Genomic DNA, 20,974 nt, shown 5'->3' with positions numbered 1-20,974 from the left:
TAATGAGAAAAACAAGGAGGAGTCACTGGCCAGTCAGGACAGCCCTAAGGTGCCCTGAGCTGAAGCGACTGACTTTTAGAAATCCTCCATCTTGCAGATGGAGGATTCCCCCAATAGGGATAGGAATGTGCCCCCCTCCCCTCAGGGAGGAGGCACAAAGAGGGTGTAGCCACCCTCAAGGACAGTAGCCATTGGCTACTGCCCTCCCAGACCTAAACACACCCTTAAATTTAGTATTTAAGGGCTCCCCAGAACCTAGGAAACTAGATTCCTGCAACCTAAGAAGAAGAGGACTGCTAAGCTGAAAAACCCTGCAGAGAAGACGGAGACACCAACTGCTTTGGCCCCAACTCTACCGGCCTGTCTCCCCACTTCTAAAGACACTGCTCCAGCGACGCTTTCCCCAGGGACCAGCAACCTCTGAAGCCTCAGAGGACTGCCCTGCATCTAGAAGGACCAAGAACTCCCGAGGACAGCGGCTCTGTTCACCAAAGACTGCAACTTTGCAACAAAGAAGCAACTTTGAAACAACACGCGTTTCCCACCAGAAGCGTGAGACTTGGCACTCGGCACCCGACGCCCCCGGCTCAACTTGTGGAGAACAATCACTTCAGGGAGGACTCCCCGGCACCTGCGAGACCGTGAGTAGCCAGAGTTGACCCCCCTGAGCCCCCACAGCGACGCCTGCAGAGGGAATCCCGAGGCTCCCCCTGACCGCGACTGCCTGCTTCAAAGGCCTGACACCTGGTAAAGGCACTGCATCCGCAGCCCCCAGGACCTGAAGGATCCGACCTCCAGTACAGGAGCGACCCCCAGGTGGCCCTCTCCCTTGCCCAGGTGGTGGCTACCCCGAGGAGCCCCCCCCCTTGCCTGCATCGCTGAAGAGACCGCTTGGTCTCCCATTGCTTTCTATTGAAAACCCGACGCTTGTTTGCACACTGCACCCGGCCGCCCCCGTACCGCTGAGGGTGTACTTTCTGTGTGGACTTGTGTCCCCCCGGTGCCCTACAAAACCCCCCTGGTCTGCCCTCCGAAGACGCGGGTACTTACCTGCTGGCAGACTGGAACCGGGGCACCCCCTTCTCCATTGAAGCCTATGCGTTTTGGGCACCACTTTGACTTCTGCACCTGACCGGCCCTGAGCTGCTGGTGTGGTAACTTTGGGGTTGCTCTGAACCCCCAACGGTGGGCTACCTTGGACCCAAACGTGAACCCCGTAGGTGGTTTACTTACCTGCAAAAACTAACAAACTCTTACTCCCCCCAGGAACTGTTGAAAATTGCACTGTCTAGTTTTAAAATAGCTATATGTCATTTATGTGAAAACTGTATATGCTATTTTGCTAATTCAAAGTTCCTAAAGTACCTACCTGCAATACCTTTCATTTGAAGTATTGCATGTAAATCTTGAACCTGTGGTTCTTAAAATAAACTAAGAAAATATATTTTTCTATACAAAAACCTATTGGCCTGGAATTGTCTCCGAGTGTGTGTTCCTCATTTATTGCCTGTGTGTGTACAACAAATGCTTAACTCTACTCCTTTGATAAGCCTACTGCTCGACCACACTACCACAAAATAGAGCATTAGAATTATCTCTTTTTGCCACTATCTTACCTCTAAGGGGAACCCTTCGACCCTGTGCATACTATTCCTTACTTTGAAATAGTGCATACAGAGCCAACTTCCTACATGTGTCGAGTGTTGCTCCCAAGTATTGTTGTATTTGGGATGGTTGTAGATGTGATTTTTTGTAATTTATAAAGAACCCTAGTTTGTGTAGAGTTTCTATAACGTATTGTGTGTGAAGCAGACATTGTTGATGAGTGCTGGTTTTTATTAACCAGTCGTCTAAGTAGGGGAATACGTGCATGTGCTGTCTCCTTATATGAGCGGCTACTACTGCAAGGCATTTTGTGAATACCCTTGGGGCTGTTGTTATTCCGAATGGTAACACCTTGAATTGGTAATGCACTCCTTGTATTACAAACCTTAAGTATTTCTTGTGAGAAGGATGTATGGGTATATGGAAATATGCATCCTTTAGATCTAACGTTGACATGTAGTCCTGTTTTTTGAGTAAGGGAATCACGTCTTGAAGTGTTACCATGTGGAAGTGATCTGATTTGATGCAGAGATTAAGAGTTCTGAGTTCTAAAATGGGTCTCAACGTTTTGTCTTTCTTTGGAATTAGGAAGTACAGGGAGTAGACACCTGTACCTTTTTGATGTTTGGGCACTAGTTCTATTGCTTGTTTTTGTAACAATGCTTGAACTTCTAGCTGTAATATGTCTAAGTATTGTTTGGACATATTGTGTGCTCTTGGGGGCACATCTGGTGGGAAATTTATGAATTCTATGTGTAAGGAAATGCCTCCTTGGCATGGTTGCCCCCTGACTTTTTGCCTTTGCTGATGCTATGTTTACAATTGAAAGTGTGCTGAGGCCTGCTAACCAGGCCCCAGCACCAGTGTTCTTTCCCTAACCTGTACTTTTGTATCCACAATTGGCAGACCCTGGCATCCAGATAAGTCCCTTGTAACTGGTACTTCTAGTACCAAGGGCCCTGATGCCAAGGAAGGTCTCTAAGGGCTGCAGCATGTCTTATGCCACCCTGGAGACCTCTCACTCAGCACAGACACACTGCTTGCCAGCTTGTGTGTGCTAGTGAGGACAAAACGAGTAAGTCGACATGGCACTCCCCTCAGGGTGCCATGCCAGCCTCTCACTGCCTATGCAGTATAGGTAAGACACCCCTCTAGCAGGCCTTACAGCCCTAAGGCAGGGTGCACTATACCATAGGTGAGGGTACCAGTGCATGAGCATGGTACCCCTACAGTGTCTAAACAAAACCTTAGACATTGTAAGTGCAGGGTAGCCATAAGAGTATATGGTCTGGGAGTCTGTCAAACACGAACTCCACAGCACCATAATGGCTACACTGAAAACTGGGAAGTTTGGTATCAAACTTCTCAGCACAATAAATGCACACTGATGCCAGTGTACATTTTATTATAAAATACACCACAGAGGGCACCTTAGAGGTGCCCCCTGAAACTTAACCGACTGTCTGTGTAGGCTGACTAGTTCCAGCAGCCTGCCACACCAGAGACATGTTGCTGGCCCCATGGGGAGAGTGCCTTTGTCACTCTGAGGCCAGTAACAAAGCCTGCACTGGGTGGAGATGCTAACACCTCCCCCAGGCAGGAGCTGTAACACCTGGCGGTGAGCCTCAAAGGCTCACCCCTTTGTCACAGCCCAGCAGGGCACTCCAGCTTAGTGGAGTTGCCCGCCCCCTCCGGCCACGGCCCCCACTTTTGGCGGCAAGGCTGGAGGGAACAAAGAAAGCAACAAGGAGGAGTCACTGGCCAGTCAGGACAGCCCCTAAGGTGTCCTGAGCTGAAGTGACTAACTTTTAGAAATCCTCCATCTTGCAGATGGAGGATTCCCCCAATAGGGTTAGGATTGTGACCCCCTCCCCTTGGGAGGAGGCACAAAGAGGGTGTACCCACCCTCAGGGCTAGTAGCCATTGGCTACTAACCCCCCAGACCTAAACACGCCCTTAAATTTAGTATTTAAGGGCTACCCTGAACCCTAGAAAATTAGATTCCTGCAACTACAAGAAGAAGGACTGCCTAGCTGAAAACCCCTGCAGAGGAAGACCAGAAGACGACAACTGCCTTGGCTCCAGAAACTCACCGGCCTGTCTCCTGCCTTCCAAAGATCCTGCTCCAGCGACGCCTTCCAAAGGGACCAGCGACCTCGACATCCTCTGAGGACTGCCCCTGCTTCGAAAAGACAAGAAACTCCCGAGGACAGCGGCCCTGCTCCAAGAAAGGCTGCAACTTTGTTTCCAGCAGCTTTGAAAGAACCCTGCAAGCTCCCCGCAAGAAGCGTGAGACTTGCAACACTGCACCCGGCGACCCCGACTCGGCTGGTGGAGATCCAACACCTCAGGAGGGACCCCAGGACTACTCTGATACTGTGAGTACCAAAACCTGTCCCCCCTGAGCCCCCACAGCGCAGCCTGCAGAGGGAATCCCGAGGCTTCCCCTGACCGCGACTCTTTGAATCCTAAGTCCCGACGCCTGGGAAAGACCCTGCACCCGCAGCCCCCAGGACCTGAAGGACCGGACTTTCACTGGAGAAGTGACCCCCAGGAGTCCCTCTCCCTTGCCCAAGTGGAGGTTTCCCCGAGGAATCCCCCCCTGGCCTGCCTGCAGCGCTGAAGAGATCCAGAGATCTCTCATAGACTAACATTGCGAACCCGACGCTTGTTTCTACACTGCACCCGGCCGCCCCCGCGCTGCTGAGGGTGAAATTTCTGTGTGGGCTTGTGTCCCCCCCGGTGCCCTACAAAACCCCCCTGGTCTGCCCTCCGAAGACGCGGGTACTTACCTGCAAACAGACCGGAACCGGGGCACCCCCTTCTCTCCATTCTAGCCTATGTGTTTTGGGCACCACTTTGAACTCTGCACCTGACCGGCCCTGAGCTGCTGGTGTGGTGACTTTGGGGTTGCACTGAACCCCCAACGGTGGGCTACCTTGGACCAAGAACTGAACCCTGTAAGTGTCTTACTTACCTGGTAAAACTAACAAAAACTTACCTCCCCTAGGAACTGTGAAAATTGCACTAAGTGTCCACTTTTAAAACAGCTATTTGTCAATAACTTGAAAAGTATACATGCAATTTTTATGATTTAAAGTTCCTAAAGTACTTACCTGCAATACCTTTCGAATGAGATATTACATGTAGAATTTGAACCTGTGGTTCTTAAAATAAACTAAGAAAATATATTTTTCTATAACAAAACCTATTGGCTGGATTTGTCTCTGAGTGTGTGTACCTCATTTATTGTCTATGTGTATGTACAACAAATGCTTAACACTACTCCTTGGATAAGCCTACTGCTCGACCACACTACCACAAAATAGAGCATTAGTATTATCTATTTTTACCACTATTTTACCTCTAAGGGGAACCCTTGGACTCTGTGCATGCCATTCCTTACTTTGAAATAGCACATACAGAGCCAACTTCCTACACTATGCAATAACCATGTTAGATAATGGATAGGACCCATGCGTCCGTCGTTATGTTTGCCCAGTTGTGGTAGTATGCGGTAAGTCTCCCCCCCACTGGTGATGAGTGGTGGGGGTTTGTGACATTGAAGTCACTGTTTGGCTTGAGGGGTTTTAGGGCTTTGGAATTTCCCTCTTGCTTTTGGGAATTGTCCACCCCTGTATGATCCTCGATAACCACCTCTTTGGTACTGGCCCTGATATGTGGGTCTGGCTTGTGAGGTGGAAGGCTATGTGGTTTGGGAATGAAACCCCCCTCTAAATTGTGGCCTTCTAAAAGTGCCTCTGTTTTGTGGGGAGCAGAGCGCGCCCATGGCTTTGGCCGTGTCCGTGTCCTTTTTGAGCTTTTCGATTGCCGTATCCACCTCCGGCCCAAACAATTGTTCTTGGTTAAACTGCATATTTAGCACAGCTTGCTGGATTTCCGGTTTAAAACCTGAGCTCCGTAACCATGCGTGCCTGCGAATGGTTACCGCATTGTTCACTGTCCGTGCTGCTGTGTCTGCTGAGTCCATTGCAGACCTTATTTGGTTGTTGGAAATCGCTTGTACTTCCTCAACAACCTGTTGGGCACGCTTTTGGTGTTCCTTGGGCAAGTACTGTATTATATGTTGCATCTCGTCCCAGTGTGCCCTGTCGTAGCGAGCCAGTAGAGCCTGCGAATTGGCAATCCGCCATTGATTGGCTGTCTGCGCTGCCACCCGCTTGCCTGCAGCATCGAACTTCCGACTTTCCTTGTAGGGCGGTGGTGCGTCTCCTGACGACTGGGAGTTTGTCCTTTTTCCGGCTGCTCCCACGACCACCGAATCTGGTGTCAGTTGATGTGTTATAAACACAGGGTCCGTTGGGGGAGGTTTATATTTCTTCTCCACCCTAGGCGTGATGGCTCTGCCTTTCACTGGATCCTGGAACACCTGTTTGGCGTGTTTTAGCATGCCTGGGAGCATTGGCAAACTTTGATAAGAGCTGTGAGTGGATGCCAAGGTATTAAATAAGAAGTCGTCTTCTATCGGCTCCGCATGCATTGCTACATTTTGGAAAGTAGCTGCCGTTGATAACACCTGCATATATGCAGTGCTGTCCTCTGGTGGTGACGGCCTTGCCGGGTAGCAATCAGGACTGTTGTCTGAGACCGGTGCATCATATAAGTCCCATGCATCCGGGTCATCTTGTGTCATCCCTGTGTGTGTTGGCGACTGCATTGGGGGTGTTGCTAACGGAGACAGATGTGCAGAGTGCAGTGGTGAAGGCTGTGGCGAAAACCTTGGTGGTGTTTTGTCTCTTGCCACTTTTGCTTTTGGCTGCATTTCCGCCTCCTGGAATGCTAGCTTTCTTTTTATTTTTATTGGAGGAAGAGTTTGAATTTTACCAGTCTCTTTCTGGATGTGCAGCCTCCTTTGAGTATGGTCTGGCTTTCCCATACCTAATTCCTGCTCAAATCTGTGCCCTTGCATTTAGCTGGAAAGGCCGTGCTCTTCTGTGTAGGAGCCTATTTTCGGCTCCGAGGCTGCATGTTTCGACACCGAAGGTTTCGGTACGCTCTTTTTCGGCTCCGAGGAAACCTTTTTAACTTTGGGGGTGTCGAACTCTCGAAGTCGAGTTGTTTCGGAGCAGATATCTCGACCGGAGTCGGATGTCTTCGGCTCTTGGGAGGCCTTTTTCGGTGCTGATGTTTGGTCACCGTATTTTCGGGTTAAGCCATGGCCTGTTGGCAGTGGCATCCCCTTGGCCTTTACAATTTTGGAGTGAGTCTTGGCCGGGGCAGATTTACAATTTTTGGTTGCGCCTTTGGCTGCTCTGTTTCGGAGTCGTCTGTATCCGATTCGTGAATGGAGAATCTCTCCTCTTCCTCGACGTCGATCTGTTCGGCCGGTGTCGATGCCATCTGAAGTCTTCTGGCTCTTCGATCAAGTAGGGTCTTCTTCGATCGAAATGCCCGGCAGGCCTCGCAAGTATCCTCATTGTGTTCTGGTGATAGACACAGTGTTGGTCTGTATAAGGATACTTTGCGTGGCAATTCGGGCAGAAGCGGAAGGGGGTCCGGTCCATGAGTTTCGACGATGGACGCGGTCGGGCCGACCAGGCACCGCTGAAGAGTGGAAGCCCCGAAGGGCCGCCGGAGCGCTTCTTCTTTCGGTGTTGATGTACTAACACTAGACCGGTACCGAGCGCGAACAATACCGTCGAATTTTCCGATAAATAGCTAACTTTCCCGATTCGAAATACGGAGCGAAGAGGAACACGTCCAAACCCGATGGCGGAGTCGACGGCCATGCGCAATGGAGCCGAAAGGGAGGAGTCCCTCGGTCTCGTGACTCGAAAAGACTTCTTCGAAAAAAAACAACTTGTAACACTCCGAGCCCAACACTAGATGGCAGGATAATGCACAGCATGTATATCTGCAGGTACACATGCCATCAAACATATATATATATAAATAAAATGAAAAGATGTCCATGCAATGTATGTACATATTTACAATATGTTGTACTACAACGACCACAGGCTTCCGGTGGAGGAGACAGGACGTTCTACAGCACCACATGCCACGAACAAATGTCTACTGGGTAAGTAACATTTTCCGTTCAATGGCATGTGTAGCTGTAGATACACATGCTTTGCATAGACTGTAAAGCAGTCCCCTCCGATTAAGCAGTGGCCAGCCTGTAGGAGTTGGGGTAGCTTGAGAAAGTGTCTTAAGGACTGCTTGACCAGCATTTGCCTGTTGACGAGCTACAACATCTACACAATAGTGTTTAGTAAATGTGTGTGGTGTAGACCAAGTAGCAGCTTAACAAATATCTGCTATTGGAATGTTTCCTAAAAAGGCCATTGAAGCACCTTTTTTTACTGATAGAGTGTGCTTTAGGAGTTACTGGTAGTTGTCTTTTAACTTTAAGATAACAAGTTTGAATGCACTTGACTTTCCATCTAGCTAATCCATTCTTTGAAATTGGATTACCTTTGTGAGGCATTGAAAAAGCTAAAAAAAAAAAAGTTGCTTTGATTTTCTTCAACTTTTTGTCCTGTCAATGAAATACAAAAGAGTTCTTCTAACATCCAGTGTATGGAGAGCTCTTTAAGCAACTGGGTCTGGCTGTGGGAAAAAGACTGGCAACTCCACTGATTGATTAATGTGAAATGGTAAAACTACTTTAGGTAGGAATTTAGGGGTTGTCCTAAGAACTATTTTATCTTTATGTACTTGTAAAAAAGGTTCCTTCAAAGTGAACGCTTGTATTTCACTTATTCTTCTTAGAGAAGTTATAGTACCAAAAAAGCAACCTTCCATGAAAGAAGTTGCAATGAGCAGGAATGCATGGGTTCAAACGGTGGACCCATAAGTCTAGTAAGTACAAAGTTAAGATGCCATACAGTAGCTGGAGGAACTCTGGGTGGAATAACTCTTAAGCCCTTCCATAAATGCCTTAATAACAGGAATCCTAAATAAAGAAATGTGTTGTCTGTGTTGGAGGTAAGTGGTTATGGCTGCTAAGTGAAGTCTAATGGAAGAGTATGCTAAATTTGCCTTTTGTAAATGTAGCAAATAACAATGACTTGTACAGAGGCATTAAGTGGATCAACTTTTTTAAGGTTGACAGAAATAAACAAAACATTTCAATTTAGCAGCATAACATTGTCTAGTTGTAGGTCTGCGTGCTTTTTTAAGAATGTCCATACATTCAGAAGGAAGTTGTAAATACCCACACTATGATTTCAGGAGCCATATCGCAAGATTGAGAGTTTTGGGGTTTAGATGTCTGGTTTGACCTCTCTTTTGAGTCAAAAGGTCTGGTCTGTTTGGAAGTTTGTGACGTGGAACCACAGACAGATCCAACAGTGCTGTGTACCAAGGCTGACGTGACCATGTGGGGGCTACAAGTATCATGGTGAGTGATGTTTGCACACTAGAAATGGGATGAGTAGGACAGGCGAAAAGCGTAAGTAAATATCCCTGACCAATTCATCCATAGAGCATTGCCCTTGGACTGAGGGTGAGGGTATCTGGACGCAAAGTTTTGGCATTTTCAGTTTTCTGCAGTGGTGAAGAGATCTATTTCTGGTGTTCCCATATGTGAAAGGATTCGGTGAAGTACTTGTTGGTGAATTTCCCATTCGTGGACTTGTTGCTGCGTCCTGCTTAATAGGTCCGCTAACTGATTGGCCATTCCTGGGAGCTATGCTACTAATAATTGTATGTGATTGTGAATCACCTACTTCCAATTTGACTGAGCTAGGAGGGACAATTGAGATGAGTGCCTCCCCCCCCCCGTTTTTGCAAATAATACATTGTCATATTGTCTGCACAGACTAACACCACCTCGTGCGAGATCTGTGTAAGGAATGCCTTGAGTGCTAGAAGGACTGCTAGCAACTCCAAATAAATGATGTGATAAGTCTGTTGAATGGGATTCCATTTCCCTTGTTTGGTGAGGTTGTTGAGGTGAGCTCCTCAACCTGTCTGTGATGCATCTGTGGTGAGAGTGATCTAAGGAACAGGGTCCTGAAAGGGCTGCCCTTTTAAAAAGGTTGGTGGGATTCCACCATTGCAGAGAGCAGTAAGTCTGGCGGTCCAACAACACTAGATCCTGAAGATGACCTTGTGACTGAGACCACTGACGAGAAAGGCACTGCTGTAGTGTACGCATGTGTAGCCTGGCATGGGGAACGATGGCTATACAAGAAGCTATCATCCCCAACAGTTGCATCACTAGCTTTACTGTGTAAGTATGATTCTCTTGTAACTGAGCGATGAGATTTTGAAAAGCTTGAATCCTTACTGGGTTTGGATATGCTAATGCGGACTGAGTGTTTCAGAATTGCTCCCAGATAAGGCTGTATTTGTGAGGTTTGAAGATGGGATTTGAGGTTATTTACTGTGAATCCCAAATTGTGTAGAAGATTTACTGTGTACTGAGTGTGTTGCTGGCATGTTTGAATGGTATTTTTATGAGTCAATCGTCCAGATATGGGAAAACGTGTATGTGTTGTCTTCTGAGGAATGCCTCTACTACTGCCAAGCATTCTGTAAATACTCTTGAGGCTGTTGTTACCCTGAATTGTAGTACTTTGAATTGGTAATGCTTCCCTGCAATGACAAGTCGTAGATATATGTAGTGTGCTGGATGAATGGGAATATGGAAATAAGCATTTTTGAGATCTAATACTGTCATGTAATCTCCTTGCTGTAATAGAGGAATAACATCTTGCAGAATGTCCAAGTGGAAATGCTCTGAAAGTATGTATAGACTGAGTGGCCTGAGATCGAGAATTTGTCTAAAGGAACCGTATAAGGAAATACAGTGAATATGCACCTAACCCTAATTGGGATGGAGGAACTGGTTCTATTGCTCCTTTGGGAAGAAGGGACTGTACCTCCTCTTTCAATAGAACAAGATGGTCATGAAAGAGCTTGTGGAAACGAGGAGAAATGTTTGGTGGAGTAGAAATGAGTTCTAGACAATACCCATTTTGGATAATTGATAGAACCCACTGGTCTGTGGTGATGCTGTACCATTGTGGATAAAAATGTACCGGTCTTCCTCCCACAAGAGATGTATATGCTGTGGGGATTTGTAGAAAGTTACTGTTTTGTTGTAGAGGAAGAAGCTCTAGAGGCAGATGTTTTACCTCCCCCTCTATTGTTTGAGCCTCTATATGATCTTCTAAATGAAACTCTATGACACTAATGTGTCCTTTGTTTTTGTTGTGAGGTGGAAGGCTCTGTGGCTGATGTTTTGAAACCACCTCTAAATTGCGGCCTACGAAAAGTATCCCGACTGGGTAACGCGCCCATGGCTTTAGCTGTTTTAGAGTCTTTTATTAATTTTTCTATAGTGGTATCCACCTCTGGCCCAAATAGTTTCTCTTTATCAAAAGGAATGTTCAAAACAGTTTGTTGTATTTCAGGCTTAAAACCTGAGCACCTTAACTATGCGTGCCTTCTTATACACTATGTATAAACACTAGTATTATAACACTAGTGCTAATCCCATGTGCTACTGTGTCGGCTGCATCAGTGGCACATCTTGTTGAATGATTTGAGATGGCCTGTCCCTCTGCTACTATCTCCTGTCCTCTTTTTTGATGTTCTTGTGGAAAATATTGTAATAGTTCTTCCAATTCGTCCCAGTGGGCCTGGTCATACCTCGCCAGGAGCGCTTGAGAATTTGCAATTCTTCAATGATTAGCAGCTTGAGCAGCCACTCTTTTGCCAGCTACGTATAGTTTTTTTACTCTCCTTATCTGGAGGAGGAGCAACCCCTGTGGATTGACTATTAGCACTTACCACTATGGAGTTAGGTGGTAGATGAGTTTTTATAAAAGTTGCATCTGAGGGTGCAGCTTTATATTTTTTTTAATCTAGCCTCAGTATAATAATCCTTGCTTTAACAGGTTCTTTAAATATATCATTAGCATGTCTAAGCATGCCTGGAAGCATGGGTAGAAATTGGGACTCTTTGTGTGTACTTGTTAAAGTATTGAATAGAAAGTCCTTTTCTATTGGGTCTGTATGCAGTTACACATTATGATACGCGGCTGCTCTAGGTATGACTTGATTGTAAGCAGTGGTATCCTTAGGGGGAGAAGGCGTTGCTGGATAGAAGCCTGGGTCATTGGATAAAATGGGATCTGGATCATATAGATCCCATGGGTCTGCATCCTGCGCAACATCACTTAAATCATCCCTATGAGGTGATGATGATGATGCTTATGGTGAGAATTGTGTATGAACAGAATATGGAGGTGATGGTGGAGTAGAAGGAAGTAAAGGTGAATGAGGTGGTGAAGGCAGAGGTTGTTCTGGAGCCTTGCCCTTTTCTTTGGAGACTTTTTTAGGAGGAGGCCCAGCGTTCAAAGTCTCTAGAAATGTGAGTCTCCTTTTAATTGTAATAGGAGGAGAAGTTATAATCCTTCCTGTTCCTTTTTGTATTTGAAGCTTGCGCTGTTTAGGATCCATTACTTTAAGAAAAGGCTCTATAGAAGATGACTTCTCTGTTGTAACTGTAGAATATTTAGTCAGTACAGTTTTCGGCTTTGAAACCTTCGATACCGAATGTTTTATTCAAACTGAAAATGTCGGCTCCGAAGTGGATGGTAAATTATTCGGCTCAGAAGTAGATGTGTCAGATTTTCGGCTCAATACTGAAACAGATTGGGATGTCTGTTTGGTCAGTGCCGAATGCATTTTGGTCTTTTGCATTTTCGGTGCTGAACCAGAAGGTGGGGCATCTGAATGAGTTTTTCAGCTCCTACCATAGCCCGAGGGCAGTGAAGGACCGTCTACCAATGCAGAAGTCTTTTTGAAAGTCCTTATTTGGTGCGATGGTGCTGATGTACGCACTTTCTCCACCGCCGGGATGGATTGGCTCTCGACATCCGAATCGGAGTCTCGAATGGAGAAGGCTGTGTGGTGTCCTATTTCTTCTTGGGCGTGCTCTTCTCAAACAATGTCAGGAGTGTCATCTGTTGCTTTCGATGCCATTTCTAGCCGATGTGCTCTTCAGTCCCGGAGGGTCTTCTTTGATTGAAAAGATCTACAGGTGTTGCAGATCTCTTTTGTGTGTTCCGGAGCCAGACACAAATTACGCACCAAGTGTTGATCTGTGTAGGGAAACTTGGAGTGACACTGAGGACAGAACGGAAAAGGAGTTTGTTCCATCAGCCTATCATTCTAGTATAGAATAGAATACACAATCGAAAACTATACTGATAGAAAGTTGGAAATAAAGTTAAGAAGATACCGAACCAAGATTCACCGGAGTAAGAGGAAACACGTCCGAACACAACGGCAGAAAGAAAACAATCTAACAAAGGACTCAATGCCCATGCGCAGTATCACCGAGAGGAGTCTTCACTCGATTTCGTGACTCTAAGGAAAACAACTTGCAACACTCCAAGCCCAACACTAGATGGTGGACTTACGCAAAGCATGTATATCAACAGCTGCACATGCCATCAAACAAAATGTTACATAAGACAAAGGGGACTGCAAGGTTCAGGTAGGCATTTTTCGAGAGTGCTTGGTCTGGGGAAGCAGAAACTCAGGATTCAGAATATAACGCAGTGGTTATGGTTGACTTTAATAATACGAATTTATTTCTACCAAAACAAACCCTTTTTAGTAAAATTAGGATAATGAAAGACTGGGAAAAACATAACTTTCTAACCTGGAGAATGCGGTTTGCGTGCAGCTCTTTGTTGGCAGTTCACAGCTCACTGTGTTAGAATATGATTGCAAATTGTGAACTGCACAGTAAAAAAAGGATCTCTGTGACAAAAGCAGTAACCCGCTGAGCTATGCACCTAAAATGCTGTTCTGTGATTCTTTGCCACATATATTAACCTTCTGCACTACCTTATAGGAGTCAAAACTGCTACTAGACAAAACTCAGATCTCTCTCGAGCAGATACATTAATCACCAGAGTTATCTTGGCACTGTTATTGTTGCTTGAAAGCTGTTGAATATACAAGGAACTCTGCAGTGCTTTTAAAACTGCTGCACTGCTACAAAACCGGTCCTCGAGTAACAAAGGTGACTCCCCCCCCCCCTTACAGCTTCCCGGGAAAACTGCTGATGCCCGCTACGGCCAGTCCAGCCTTGATTTAGAAGCTAAGTGTTTTATGGAAAGCTCAAAGGGCTAAGCACTGGAATGAGCTCCAACTGATGTGGCAGAGTTGCTCTTGTGGAGACTATTGACCCTGTGTAGTTAGGATGGATGTACACTCCTAAATCCTGTCAAGGACACGCATGTATTGGTGGCTATGTGCAACTGAGGGTTGAGAAATGATTGGCTAAGCAACAAGCTAGATTTGGTCCACCATTACATTTTGTGACCAACACTGGGCACCATCATCACTAAGGAATAATCCCCACCTTCCCTCAACAGGTGATGAATGGTCGAGAGGAATGTGAGGAAGGTGAATACTTGGTAGCAGAGATGTCTCTTACTTGTGCACCTCTAGCCACGGGATGACCATTGTCATGAAACATTTCCTCTAGAAAACTGTCCTTGCCTGGCTTGCTGCAGACCTTCTGCAAAGAAGTACACAAAAAAGGGATGGATAAAATGCTTGAATTAATCTTGGTCCCTGGGAACCACTTGGGCTTCATCCCACTTCACTGTTATTTTGCACACCTTATCACCTGAGGTGGGCCAGCCAAAGGCAAATGAGTCTCGGCCCTGCTCCGATAAGAACATTGCAGCCCAAACTGCCAGGCAAGGTCCACCCAGATTCAGAACACAGGAAAGCCAAGACCGGTTTCACCTCGATTGGGGCTCATCAATCAGGTGCAGCTTAGTTCTAGTGGCATGATGAGTATGGGACCCCCTTCTGGGATGACCCGTTGCACTGAAGTAAACAAAAAATATTTAGAATAATGATGGACTGTGATTTGGCCCTGAGTAGTGGAGATTAATGCAAACAATACAACCATCACTTTTTTTGTATACTTCAGATGTTCTGTAAAATGTTGCTGTTACTGGTAAGGTGGCTTGGCTCTCCTAGTTCCTGCTTTTGAAGTAGATCGGGTTTTCATTTACGAAATAAATCCTGCTTTTGTTGCTGGAAGACACCTATTTCTTTGCTGTGTCAGTGTCTATTTTCTTCAGCACTTCATTAGCCTAAAGTTAAAAGTTCCACATGTAGCAGAACTTTGTGATGCGCTGCGGCCCTTATAATAATGGCATGATGGTAGAGGTATTATTAGGTTGAGATGCCTTTACTGGATATGCTCTAGGGCTGTGTCGTCTACAGCATAAAGTCTTTCATCGTGGCATGCTTCATTGAGGGGGTCAGTTGGCCCTGGCTCTTTACAGTGGCGGGTCAGCATAGGGTTTTAATCTGAATCAGAATTTAATGATTGTGTCATTTGTGGTGGGAGGCTAAGAGGAATATCTCAATTTCTTTTCTTAGAAACTAAGAACATTTTCTTAGAAACTAAGAAAATTCTGATTACGTTGGTCTTTTACTCAGTTTTGAAGCCAATTTTGGAGCCAAAGTACAATACTTTTTTCAAAGTTTCTTCAGTATCAAGGATGGCATTCAGTGTTGACTAGAGTACAGTGGTTGCCACTAACTGTTAATGGGCTCCGTGTTTAAGACATTGTGCTATCAGAGCTGGATCTTTCTGTGGAGGGAATACACTTTTTGAGGTCAGTCCCATGTGGGAAGATCCTCAGTGTGTGGAGCTGTAATGTTTTTTCACAGCAGTATGGTGTTGCAACCTGTCCTCGTTGTTAACCTTTGAAAGCAGAGGCGTTGCCTTAGTCATAGGTGTGTTGGATTTGTTGGCATGGTTTAAGTTTCACATGCTTGAGATTCATTGAGATTCAGCTTCTCCAGATTCATAGTTTTTGGGAAATAAAGTTACCTGTGATAATGCTTTTTTTCAGTAGTTACTGTATCTAACTGCAGATTTCTCACCTTGGAAAACTCTCCAGGTACCATACTGAATACGGAAATGTTTTCATACCAGTGCTACCCTACACCGGTAGGTAGCTCTATGCTGAAAATACACTGGCCCGGCATGAGCAGCATCTAAGTGCCATCCAATAAGATGTCAGTTTCTTCTCTTTTTTTTCTGCTCCCTCAAACGTGGAGCATGAAAAATTACTGGTAACAGTATGGTAAATACTAACTTGGGGCTTTTTTAAGATGGTAAAAACATGTCACTCCACAGAGGGGAAGAGAGGGCGGTGTGGATCCTTTAGTCAAATACAGTATTTAAAAGAAAGAGCATTACCTAAGGTAAGTAACTTGGTCTTCTGATGGATACTTCTCGCCACAGGTTCCTCATCGTAGAATAGATACCAAACTGCACCCTCCCACGTGGAGTTTCTCTGGAGTAGACCAGAAAGTCTTGCAGGACTTAGCGGACTAAATGTCTTTTCTGACAAATCTGGCTGTCAAGGCAGTAGGGCTTCATGAATGTATGCATGGACACCCACGTCACAGCCTCACATATGTCAGAGAGAGGCACTCCGCGAGCCAACACTAGGGGAAGCAACTGTAGCCCTAGTCAAAAGGGGTTGCATACCTTATGCAGCTGCTTCTCAGACAGTGCATAGGAGATCTTAATGCACAGCACTATCCATCTCAACAAGATCCTCTTATGTAGCACCTTCTTTTATTTTTTTTTGCTCAAGACACTCCTACAAATAGCTAAGCCCTTTTTGTGTCCTGTCGTTAGAGCCTCTCTTTTTTTGAGGGATGGGGGGAGCAAAGAATGCTGGTAGAGTGATGCACCGCCTAACATGGAAAGGAGTCATGACTTTTACAAAGAATGCTGCCCGAGTCCTCAGCACTTATTTGTTCAGGAAAAAGGTGGGGTAAGGCAGTTTCACTGAAAGTGCCTGATGTTCACTCATGCAATGAGCCAATGTAATTGCAATGAGTAAGAAAGTCTGAAGGTCAGGAGATGCAGCGGGCAAAAGCTCAAAGGACACACACATGAGACACGTCAAGAATAAGATAAAGTTCCACTGTGGAATCACAAACCGTTTAAGATGGAACACACGTGTCATACAATTAATAAATCTACACAACAGGTTATTTAAAAAACAAACGTTACTCTAGCAAACAAAGTTCGAAAGGGCTGACAAATAACTTTCAACAGTGCACAATCAGGCCTCGCTGGGCCAAAGATATGACAAACAATAGGATGTCTGACTGCTTTGCTCCAAAGAGGTGTCATGCGAACAGGACACCACAACACAAATTTGTCGCAGTGGCCAGCATAAATTAATTTTGTAGAAATGTGCATGGCGGCAAGGATATCATCCACCACTTTAGGCAGCATATCAAATACAATCAACTGGTGCTGCTCAACCTCCACACATCTAAGCACAGATTGATGGGTGGAGGACCCACAACTTCAACAGACCGATGTGCAGCCTGTCCTCCGCTGATCACCACCCACCCCCTCCCCCAGATGACCTCCCCAACCCAGCAGGTATCCATATGTCACTACTGTCAGCTCTGAAAATGAGGCACTATCTTCCCTTGGTGGCCCAAGTGGCTTGTCAAGCTCTGTCTCAGGCAAGGTGTCAAGCCCACTGGCATTCTGTAAACCAATGTATAAGTAATCATCTGCATAATGAGGGGCAAAGCAAGCCATCATCATTTTGAGGTGCCCCCCATCTTCATAGGGTCAGTGTCAGAAACAAAGACATAATGGAGCCACTGCTGGTAATGCAACATGGGAGAGGAATTGAGTTAAGAGTCAGATTGTATGACAACTGATTACACTTTAGTTATTTCGTAGCACAATACTGGTTGGGTTCAGCATGAAGTTGGTTCAGGGCCCAACCCTGACATCGGCACTGGTGAAGTCACAGGAAAACAGGTAGCAGGGAGCAGAGCTCCAGATCTGCACGGGAAGGCACAGAAAGAAAATAACTAACTTAATGGTGCAGTGGTGGTGCTTATATGTGACTTAACTCCATCAATTCAAGGGTATTGTGGAGTCAGTGTGGAGCCGGACGACGCCACCTAGCTTTGTGCTGAAGCACTGCTATGAAAAGTTTCCAGATCCAGTCTGGCACCTGGGAACAAGTGTAAGGTGAGCAATCTGCAGTTATAAGTATCTATCAGAAATAGGGCTCTACTTCAATGGTCCTTCAGTGAGCCAGAGGGTTCTTGTCCTCGATGCCTGGCATGCTGGACACGGACTAGGTACAGACCAAGAACTGCATCTCTGCATAGTGCATCCCACTTCCTGTTCAGTTGGTGGCAAAACAGTTTTCTTGGATCAAAAGTAGTTAGGGGAAGAACAGGTGGACTAATTGTAATCCATAGGTAAACAGAGGGACATCATATCTGTCTGACCATGGAAAACGTACTTTTGCACGATGAGCAATAGTAAGGCAAAATACTTTCCATACACTCTCCCCAAAAGCGGCATTCCCTTATAATCTTGGCAGCTGAAATCATAGGATTTCAACACAGTCAGATTTGTTTTGTTGTTTAAGATCTGCCTAATGCCGTGGAAGAAAGTCATCCTCATTCCAGTTGTTCGACATCAAAAGCTTTCTTTGGTTTACAACAATAAACACTCAAAGCATGTCCGAGTAAGGCAGAGTCTGTGTCCTGGTGCACTGTGGGCTTTCAGGGCTTGGACCATGATTCACTTCAAAAGCTAACCTTCCGAGCGAAACACTAGATGGTGGAATGCACAGCATATTAGCTACAGCAACACATGCTGCAAATATGCTATTTCCACTCGAATTGGGAATTATTCCAGCCTAGGAACTTGGGCCTCAGTATTCAACTGCTAAATGGATTGAAAGTGACAATTGTGTGGTTCCCTGACAAGTAAATCAAGTGAAGATGGTATCAAGTGGATTTGGTAGCTGACCCAATGTGACATGCTTCCTGCTTCAATCAACACCAGTCATTATTAGATGTCTATGCAGTACCTATTTCAGTAAACAAGCACCAGCAACTCTAAACACCTTAAAACTATGAGTTCATGATTCTCATTTTTTCATGTGTCTCAATCCAGAAACAGTCATGTAAACGAACTTCATCCACAACAAAATGTCCTGGGTAAAAGCCCTCTCACAAAAAAGTTTCAATTCCTAAGGGTTCCCCAGAAGCACCATAACGTCCACTGTTTGAATAATATGGGCTGCACTTCCAATGAGCTATCTAAAAGTCCTACATTTACAAACATGCCAATGACTGGTCTCGACTTCTAAAGATCCATTCAAAAGACCTCCTTTTCAATCAAGGGCTTTGACTGTCAATGATACAAGTTTAAATGAGTCACCACTTTTAATGGCTTAGTCAATGGGCTTCGACTTCCAAAGATCGTATCAAAGCGACAACACTTTCAATGATCCAAGCAGAGGACTTCCTTGTCCAATAATCCAATCTAAGGACAGCCACACCAAATGACCCAAAATAAGGGCCTGCACTTTAAATTACCAAATGAATGGCTCTCCGTTTCCAATGGTCCAAAAGAAGTGTTCTCATATCAAACGAGTCAAATGAAGGATTTCCATTCCTGGGATGCAATGAAAGGGCTTCCCTGTCCAATGACGTAATCTCAGCTACTCCACTTCTAACAAGTCAATAAAAAGGATTCTATAAACAGTCGTCTAATCAAAAGGTTGTAACAACCAATGATCCAATCAGAGCGGGCCTCTATTTCCAAACAAAGTGGGTCTCCATTTCAGTGCTTCAATCAAATCCTGCCTCCATTTCCAATCTAAAGGCACCTATTCCAATAACCTAAGCACAGGGTTCCTCTTCCAAAGACTTAGACAAAGGATCCCCATGTGGAAAAATCAAATCAAAGAGGTTGCCCGGCCCATGATCCCACATTTCTTTTCCAGTTATTCAATGGGCCCTCGTCTGCACTGATTCAATCAATTGGCCTCCTTTTCTACTGATCTTAAAATCTTGGGAAAGGACTTACTGGTAGGTGGCAATTAATGAGTTAATTGGTACAAATGTATTAATATAGCCTTGTAGCCTGCTGCTGAGGTCTATATAGTTGTTAAAGGCCCAAACCAGAGTTATACACCTGATCCTCAAGCAAAGGCATATAAGGAGGGAGAGAGCCTTTACCAGACAGCCAAAGGCAGAATGGTTATAAGGCTACTAGAACATTTCACCCATTGTGGACAGGATGTTCCAAATGAAAAATGGAGAAACAGAAAGAAAACGATTGGAGTGTTGGAGCAGAAGGCTTATACCAACCATAATTAGCCCTCAGCCTCTACACTGCCTTAAACGAAATTCCCAACATTACTATGGCCCAATAACTTTTAAATACTATGGTCTGAAAGTTGGTCACGTCCTAGGACTCAATCAAATGGCATCTTCTAATGGCCTTGCTGAAGGGGCTCAATGTCCAATTGTCAAAGAAAAACACTACATTTTCAGTACTACAAAATAAAGGCCCTGTTCACCTAAAGCTATATATTGTAGCAATGGGAATGACAACAGCAGAACCCTAAAACAGTATTTAGTCTGCCTGTAAGAGTGTGATGTAGTTTTCTATCTGTGTGCTTACTATTACTCACCTGAAACCTTAAGAAGGGACTGTCTGGTGGTATGTAATTAATTAGCAATTCATAACATGATATGTTTACTTTGAAATTGCCATTTCTGTAAAGTGGATTTGATTTCAGCTCTGTAAGCGAGCAAGAGGATTTAAAAAAATGTACTGGTAAATTTTTAAGGTTTTACCGCAGTTGTTGAGTGCCAGGAACGTTCCATACAATTAACAATTGTATTTCTGTTTCAAATGAAGCAGTTAGGGGCAATTGGAATAATCTAATAAAGAGCTAATCAGAGAACTCATAATACTTAACCAATCCACGGCTGAAAGACAGTGGAGTTTAAGAAGAGGAAAACTTAATATAATGTTGGACACATTACAAGCACAATGTTGATCTAAGTTTCCAAGGAGCATATATGGTCACCAATGGAACTCTGGGTTCTCATCGTCAACCACTCCCAACTGGTCAATATCTCCACAGACAATGCCATTTAAATTATAACCAGTCCATTTACTGCCAGTGCACAAATCCTACACGAAGCAGTCTCTCTGAAAAAAATGTTTCACCTGGAGTTGGCCCTTGCCCATGATCCGGTCTGTTGTTTCTCCATCCTCTTTGGTAATCTTCGTTTTGTTGTAGCATTTTTCATAGCAGAGTATTCGCAAGGTTTGAGAGCCTTCCAACTCAATTTCAAACTCCTAGAGCATGGAAGACAGAAACAAAAGTAAGCGGAAACATGGAAAACAGTAGCTGATTATGAAAGAGGCGACAGCGTAGTTGTTTCATAGATCCATTCACGATAATTATGCCCAAAAAGAAAAGCTACTTACCTGTACTTACTGTTCTACAGCATTAGTATTTCTCATAGATTCACATGC

At 45.0% G+C, this 20,974-nt stretch overlaps 1 protein-coding gene across 1 annotated transcript in view; it reads right to left on the bottom strand.

The window, feature by feature from the left end:
- Positions 1-20,974, bottom strand: part of BCR (BCR activator of RhoGEF and GTPase) — a 356,931-nt gene that overhangs the window by 78,366 nt on the left and 257,591 nt on the right. The window contains exon 16 of the mRNA XM_069215112.1: positions 20,663-20,794. Within this exon, the coding sequence (XP_069071213.1) occupies positions 20,663-20,794 (132 nt within the window). The remainder of the gene's footprint in view (positions 1-20,662; positions 20,795-20,974) is intronic.

Source organism: Pleurodeles waltl, chromosome 11 (assembly GCF_031143425.1).
Source record: "Pleurodeles waltl isolate 20211129_DDA chromosome 11, aPleWal1.hap1.20221129, whole genome shotgun sequence".
Classification (NCBI taxonomy): Eukaryota; Metazoa; Chordata; class Amphibia; order Caudata; family Salamandridae; genus Pleurodeles; species Pleurodeles waltl.
This window is presented reverse-complemented; position numbering and strand designations above follow the sequence as displayed.